We start from the raw sequence: 8831 nt of genomic DNA, 5'->3' as shown, positions 1-8831 counted from the left end.
ATAAAATAATTTGTACAATAAACAACAATCAATCAATATACTTATATAAACAAGAAACATGGGTCGTTTAGGTGGCGCCTCTCTGAGAGCTCTGTTCCATTTTTCTAATTTTTTGAAATTTTGGTAGGTGGCGCCTCTCTGAGAGCTCTGTTCTATTTTTCTAATTCTCTGAAATTTTTGGATGAAAAAATATCAAAAATAAAAATTGTCTTTTTTAGTTTCGGATATACTGGAAGAAAGTTTCAGAACTATCTTTTTCAAAATAGTAAAATCAAATCAGAATTTGAAACTATGATCATATTTTTAGAAAAGGTGTATATCAAAAACAAAAAATATTTTTGATAAGTAATCCCTTCACAAATCAAATCCTATAATTGAATCAAAATCAAATCGGAATTTGAAATTATCATCATATTTTTTGAAAAGGTGTATTTTAAAAATAAAAAGTATCTTTGGCAGTCTCTTCTCAAATCAACCCCCAATAAATTGAGGTCAGACATCATAAAATTTAACACACACAATTTTTTTTGAGCTTATTTGTCTTCACCATCTAATATAATAATGAGTTACACTATTTTAGATGTTTATACTAGATTTTTTGAATGATGATAGAGATAGAGATGATTAGCTGATAAGAGTAAGAGTTTGTCAAATGTGGGAGTCAGCAAATCTAAACACAGGAGAATAATATAGTCTTGACATGATATTGATGGATGAAAAGATCAATAAATTAACTGTTAGGCATATATGTTTGTTCGTTATTTTTTTATAATGTTTGTTTTGTTCATCGCACATGTTTGTTGTTGTTAATTTTTATATAATTTACTTTGTATACAGGAAAAGATTATTCATGCAATACTTCCACAATATCTGTTTGCTCGGTTCAAGCACCTTTTAAGTGAATGCTGTTTATACAGTATCAAAAAAATAAAGTTTTTTGCAACTTGCAAGCAAGGGTAGTTATAGACTACGATCTCATGGATTTAAATTGATATTTTTGCAGAAAACCAATCCAAAAAAGGAAGGAATTACTAATAAATCCGTGAATAGATTGGAGTTCATACGTCCTGAGATGATTAATGTTCGTACAACTACAACATAATGTCTATCCCAATTAAAATTAGGGATGGTTTCAAAATTGCATCTCAATATCTTTTAGACTTTTAAGCATCTATGTTAAACACAACTAAAATTGTCGTGCTTAGAATCGTTAATTACATCCTGATTTTTATTTTCATTTTTTCACTCATGAATTATAGTCCAATTTTGCAATTTTATATATTAATATTGGTATTACATCGAGATGTTTATAATATAAAATTTATTTTATTCTATAAATACTAATTTTGAATCATTAATATAATTTTTATAGGCTGCCGCAAATTTATTTTATTTTATAAATATTAATATAATTTTTTATAATCCGCCGCAACACGCTGCTTCTCGACCAGTTGAATTTTAAAGTTGAAAGATAATTTTGAAATTTTTAAGAAGAATATTACATCATATAAAACACTATAACAATTAATCACGTAATCATATTAATTCCACGTGAGTTGCAAATAATTTTATTTTTCACGCAATTACACGAATAAAATATATATATATATATTTAAAGTCCCACTAACCGAAAAGTAATTGAATATATAATTTCAAACTGAAAAGAAAAATAAAATTTAATTCCTCTGTATTTTGGAAAATCATGAATATAGCAATAATACGATTTCTGAAAATCCGAGTCAGCTTGAAGTATTCAATTGTTGAGGTTATACAGCTTCTGTGAAAAAGAAAAATTACAATGAAATAATATTCTGCCCCTACGCATACTCTTTCAATTCAACTTAAATTTCCATTAATTAACATTGATTAATCCAGCGTACAACATGATGATTTATCCAACTCATATCCATATGTGACGCTGCTTCTACTGCTTGCTCTTTACAAGTATATTTATAGACCATTCACCCACTGCTAATACCTGTGGGAAAACATTCACACCCCCATGACAGTAATGGAACATTTGTCCACCCAGCTCAAAAAGTTGTTTTATCAGACTATACACTCTATACTTGAAGTCTGCTTCTATTTCTTTGTCCTTTCAAGTATATTCGACCATAAACCCACTGTCTTCCTGGACTAGTGATAGATTGCTGAAAATGAAATTCCAAAAGAAGCAAACACATCAAAAATCATATACAGTTTGTGGAAGCGAATATCAGTTGCTGATAATTGTTAAGAAACATGATTTACAATCATTTAGTAGATTACATCAAAAATAAATAAGTTAAAACTGCTGCAAAAAGTCATCACATGGCAACAGATAAACCTAAATTTTGAAAAATCCAACGAAATGATGCCTCATCACATGGCTTACATATAGTTAGTGGACAACTACTGTGTTTCTGATTCTGGTGCATTTCTTAAAGAATGACTCTTCCCTGATTAATTTTTGAGTAGACGGCAACAGATATAAAAATATATACCCACAGGACCAACTCTTCCCTCTCTTGTTCTACTTACCAAACTTGTGCTTCTATGCTAAATTATTTTTTACCATTATGAATTAGTCCATTATATTTGCGCTATTTGCGTTGGTGTGTACATAGGCCGATATAGAGTAATACATAGACTATTAGATCTCTCATTAATAATAATGATACTTAAAAACTAAAACATGCAGTAAAAATAGATAGCAAAAAAAACAGGCAAGAAGAAGTGCAATAATTACCTCCACCTTTGTTCGAAATTCTAGCGAGCAATTACATACATGACAATCTGCTCTATGGGGTGCATTGTTGGACTGATTTGATCTCACAAATGCAAATACCTAAAGAAAATTATGATTTACTCTTCAAGGTCTAACACTAGAGTTGAATAAAAAAATTGGCAAGACCTAAAATTGATGCAATTATTGGACATTTATAATAGAGTAGTGCTACATGCACAAAATTGGGTACAAAATTTTGCACAAAATGACATGACAATTGAGGTGGAATGTTTCAATTGGTGCTATTAATGCAAATACAGCGGGCCCATTCCAATCAAAACTTAACACATGTCATTTTGTGAAAGATTTTGTACCCAATTTTGTGCATGAAGCATTTTCCTTTATAATAATGCTCGAGGCTGAATTAATCACAGAGGCAAACTTTATCAACTGACCTCCTCACCACAATTAGGGCAGGACCCTTTAAGTGCCACCAAGTCATTCTTCCATAGGCGTTTAAGCGCTCCAACTGCAGCAATTTTATGTAAAAATTGATACTTAAATAAGGTTTTTCAGATATTCGTAACACACTTTTATATACTTCTATATAATTCAACAGCGTAACCAGCCCCAGTTATTGTAAAAAGACTTAGTAGGTTTAAGTTGTTCCCTGAAAAGCAATGCTTTTTATCACCCCTTGCAGTTGTTTGAAAATGCTTATGGGCATATAGTTATGTTATGCAAACAGTCAAACACCGCTTTTAAATTACATCCTGTAATTTAATATCTTAATTAATATCCTGTAACTATAAATTTTAATAACGCACACTATATGCCACTACAGGTGTACAATAGACAATAGCATTTGAGGCACAATATATGTTTCACCTCAGATGTACAGGCCCTTGTCACAACATATGCAACTAGGTCTGAAATTTACCATCTGACCTAATTAAATCTCTGATATTGTGTTTTCCAGAAACATAAATATCACACAGAGAATTCATATTACTGTAAAATGAGAAATTGGTGATTTAATATTTCGATTTACTTAAAGCACAAGTGAGTTAGTACGCAAGTACACAAGGTGCGTAAGGCAATATAAACGTGGAAACAGAAAATGTATGTTAATGTAGGCACAGTATGTATTAAGTCCATTATGCTCAAATCCTGCATTATCCCCAGAACTATATTGGGTAATAGCAGATAAATTAGTTAGTTTTAATTATTTTCACGACTCAACAGATGGATTCATTTGAATGGCAGAAAAGTGGTGTCCAGAAAAATCTCCGTGAGAATATATATAAATCTTTTGCCTATATTGAATGCACAGCTTCATTGAAATTCGTAGCTATATGAAATCTAAAGGCAGCATGGAAATAAAGATATAACTTATTCAATCAAAGAAGGAAAAAACTGGATCTATGTCCAATGGGCTTTCTTATATTGTGCAGGCTAGATGATCAAACCTGCAAGATGCAATAATTGCAGCTGCATTTCATGTGTTCTAAAAGCAATCAGGTGGTTCAAACTTTACTGTCCAATAAGTCAAGTTACACTACAGAAAATTAGGTTTGTAACCATAAAAAAGTTCAAAATGGTTACCAGAAGCCAACGCAACTGGATAGCCAATCATGGACCCAAGCACCATGAAGAGCATGCCGTTCAATATTGCCAAATTGTCAATTTCGGAAACTTCGCTGTCGTACATATATCCTGAACTGAGTGCCTCTTGATAAGCTTGAGCAATAGTGTGAACTAGTGGCACAAGACAAGCTGTACCACCAATACAGAGAAACAAGAGCCATACACTTGCTAATGCAAAAACCTGTGAAGGATCTTCCTGCCCTACATCCACGTCAGTCACTCTTCAAGTGTATAAGAATCTACTTAATTATAAAAGACTTACAACAGAAGAAAAAGGATTTCATTAAGCAGATGAAACTCAAGAAATTTCTCCTAGTTACAGCAAGATAGCAGATTACTGTCAGCTGGTGGAACCAAGTAAAATACATACAGAGAAAGAATTTTCAAGTAGATTCAATGTCACATTTCAGGCACTATACAGCAGAACATTCATTATGCATAACCAAATCTATTATGGCTAACTGCCTAACTTTTGCCACGAGTTCAAAACATTAATTAGTCATAACAATAATAATTACAGGATGATATTTTTATTAAGCATTTAACCCTGTGCTTCAAGTACATAACAAAATCCTATGATTGACTCAATAATCCAATCCACATTGCTACCAGTTATTCACACCATCTAAAATTTCAAACTATTGGAAAATTTATACATTCAAACTATTCGAAAATTTATTCAGCTAATTCTCAATAGAACACAAACCCGTTTCAATTATAACTAGTTAAATGACAAGGATATATCATATATGTATCCCAAAAGTAAAAGAAGCTACTCACTGTAGCCAACGGTCTATTATCTTCTATACTTATCCATATAACAAGAGGTTGAGTAAGCAAATATATTCAAGAAGTCCTATATGCACCTACTAATCATGGTTGTCATGTTGGTAAGTCGAAGCGAGTCAATGGACCTTCGGCGAGTCAACTAGTCGATTAGTCATAGACTAGTCGGCAAAAAATAAAATATTATTATATAATAAATATAATCTATATACATTATCATTATGTAATTTAGGTTTTTAAGTTCTAACACCTTCACAATTTATATTCCAGAATCTAAGGAATTAAAGATCGAACACTTGAAGAGAATGATGGAAAAGCGGAAAGAGTTAAAAAAATAACAACAAAACAAAGTAATTGTGATCATGTAAAATATGTAACAATTAACAAATAACAATTGTGAGATACTGTGATGTGATCTAATTTGTAATTAAGTATGGAACTGTTAGTGCAGTGCACAACAAAATTATACAGAAATACTATATACAGAATTATGCAATATTATTTATGCACAATGCAGATCACATATAAACAGAGCAGGAGCAATAATCTGCAGAAAATAGAGCAGAAATCTGCAGAACAAAATATCACAGAAATTAAAACTGCAGAGTGCAAAAATTAAAACCACAGAATGCAAGAAACACAAAACCAGAAACAATTAACATACTAGTAAACAAATTCTGCAGGAAAGTGGAAACAATAAGAAGTCAGCAATAATAAAAAGTCAGAATACTCAATCTACAGCTCAAATAGCGACTAGTTGACCAGGCGACCGAAATATCGACATTCAGCTAGTCGACATGTTGAGTCGACATCCCTTCATCGCGTATTCGACTAGTCGCTGACTAGTCGACCGACATGACAACCATGTTGCTAACTCAGTATATTTTAGTATTTAAATTTTTAACATAAATATTTCAATTACATATTAATGCCTAATGTTTACTAATAATGTCTAATGTTTACTAATATATATTTCTTATTTTGTAATTAATACTTGTATATGTCTATAATATATATAACCTCTTACTCCCTCTGTCCCCCTAGGTAGTTTAGCTTGGGGGACGAGAGTTTGGCACGAATTCTAATGCTTCTAGAAAATATAGATCCGTAACTTATTTTTTAATATTTTTTCTTTTGAATAAAAATTTGATGTTTGAATTTTTATACACAAAAAGAAAATCTCAAAACTAAGTTACGAAACTATGTTACATAAGAGCCTTAAAACGAGCAGTGAAAAAATATAAAGAAATCAGAGGGATGGAGGGAGTATATATTATATTTACAAATGATATAAATTATACTTTTAACATATTTTTTAGTTAGTTTATTCATAAACATAGGAACATAGAAATCTTTCACATTATTATTTTTTTCAGTAAAAATAAATCTCACATTTGTTAAAATTTGTAATAAAACTTTTATTAACATGAACAATACACATTCATAATTGTATATATTATACCTTTGTTTTGTTTCTGCTATATATTAAATAATTCATTTATAATTTATATAAGCTTATATTTACTTGAAAGGAGATAATTAAACCCTAGAATAAACCCTCAAAGACACTTCTATACATCCTAACATTAATTTATATATACAGAATACAAAACTAGACTAACTAGTTATAACTTGTATCTAAAACTCCCTACATCTACTGATTTAATTTCAGATTGTTGTCCTGTTCTACAGTATTCACGTCCTGACAGTCTATCACTCACAACTGTAGCCAAACACATATGTATACCATTACAATCGCACACAAAACTTAACAAATAGAGTATATATATCAGAGTAAATAAATACATCCAAATTATACCTCAGCATCCGCATAAGTCGATTGCCTTCTAAGACTACAACGAGGATACTTAACGACGTCTTTGGAACCATACCACCGCAACTTCAACTGCTTGAATAACATTCCAATACATCAATTAGTTGCAGCATCAAATCTTATAATCAACCAAACATTCACAAAATCAAATATCCACGTCACTTACCTCAATTCTATCAAACATATCATCAACTATCAACGGTTTTCCGTTGTAATACGCCTCCCTAGCCTACAATTTAAATACAGCAACTTTAAGACATATATAAACAATGCATATGTGAAATAATTATAACAAAAACAATAATTACTTGACGATAGAGAGCTTCGAGAGTTTCCTTGCTTGCGGTTTCGATAGGACCGACGAAGATGCACGACGGAGCGTCGGCGATCAAACTGCGGTCAGCTCGAGCTAAGAAACCGTTGATTCTGCCGGAGATGCGGACGGAGAAAGGGGATCGATTGGTGCGGGAGGAGATCAAGTGCGGCGAGAAGTGTGTGGTGAGTTTTCCGCAGGCCATGAGGTGATCGGTGACGGCGACCGGTGAAATTGCCGGCGGTGGAGTGGGATAATACAAGTAGAAGAAGTATATGAAAAATGAGGGAGAGTGTGGCGTGTGGAGAAGCGCGAATTTGCGGTTGGGATTGGTTTGGATGGGATGATATTTAAACTTACATTCGTGGCCACGGATATGGGCATCTTACACGTCGATCATCTTCGATTCCACTAATACAAAACCCCGTTTTAATAATATTTGTGGTCGATAGTTCAAACGGAGTTTTTGAAAAAGATGGTGAACACAGAGCAAGGATCCATACATGTACCATCGTCAATTTCAACATCGCTTATTTGTCTCATCTTGACTATGAAGACAGACATGTTAATTTTTTCTATGTTTGTTCGACTCGATCATTCTTGTAGATGCCGTATGGCTATTATTTAATGAATTATTTTCATTTCTTCAAAAATAATAACTCAATGTCTGCTGGGAGCTGAATTATTAATTTAGTTCTAATTACTATTATTCAAACTGGCTTATAACCCGTGCAATGCACAAGGGGTCTTTTTATTTATTTTATAAATTTTATTTTTAATATATTTAAAATGATGAAAAAAATAATTTATCAATAATAAATTATGTAATTCAATAAAAATAAAATATAAAACTTATTTATGCCGTATAAGCTCTTGTCTGGTCATTTAATCACGTCTTATTTTTGAATTTTGACTTCGTGTTTGTTTAGTATTATTGTTGTATTATTTGCGACATTGTTCATTAAGATAACTTCTTGGTTGATCAACTTGTGTATCTTTGACATATGTTTTATGAAATATCATATGCTTATTTATTATTCTTCTGACAAATTTATATTTACGGGGTGGTATTGTATCATGATTTTTAAATGATTTTTATTTATTTTTAAAATCTAGGTGTATTCAATTAATATTTTTAAATACTCTTTAAAGTAAAGAGGTATTATATCAGGATTTTTTTTTTTTGAAGAAAAGGAAATAATTCATTAAATAATAGCCATACGGCATCTACAAGAATGAATCGAGTCGAACAAACATAGAAAAAATTAACATGCCTGTCTTCATAGCCAAGATGAGACAAATAAGCAATGTTGAAATTGACGATGGTGCATGTATAGATCCGTGCTCTGTGTTCACCATCTTTTTCAAAAACTCCGTTTGAGCTATCAACCACAAATGCAATTCCCGAAGGCTTTTATCGATGAATCCAAACCAACTCTCACAAAAGAGGAGAGAAAAATCACACACTCTCACCAGAGAGAGAAATCAAACTATAATCCAAACAAATTAAAGAAAATTCAACTAAAAACTAAAGCAATTAGATC

General features: G+C 31.6%; 1 protein-coding gene across 1 annotated transcript; it reads right to left on the bottom strand.

Moving 5' to 3' along the window:
- Positions 1 to 1835: 1835 nt before the first annotated feature.
- Positions 1836 to 7670, bottom strand: LOC108205634 (uncharacterized). The gene is made up of 7 exons (XM_017375625.2): positions 7283 to 7670; positions 7141 to 7203; positions 6960 to 7046; positions 4313 to 4550; positions 3163 to 3236; positions 2729 to 2827; positions 1836 to 2150 (listed from the first exon to the last, which is right to left on the bottom strand). Exons 1-7 carry the CDS (start codon positions 7490 to 7492, stop codon positions 2064 to 2066), a joined length of 858 nt encoding a protein of 285 aa, XP_017231114.1. The 5' UTR covers positions 7493 to 7670; the 3' UTR covers positions 1836 to 2063.
- Between the last annotated feature and the right edge of the window lie 1161 nt (positions 7671 to 8831).

This window comes from Daucus carota, chromosome 2 (assembly GCF_001625215.2).
Source record: "Daucus carota subsp. sativus chromosome 2, DH1 v3.0, whole genome shotgun sequence".
NCBI lineage: Eukaryota > Viridiplantae > Streptophyta > Magnoliopsida > Apiales > Apiaceae > Daucus > Daucus carota.
Note: the sequence above shows the minus strand (reverse complement) of the source record. Positions and strands in the feature narration are given on the sequence as shown.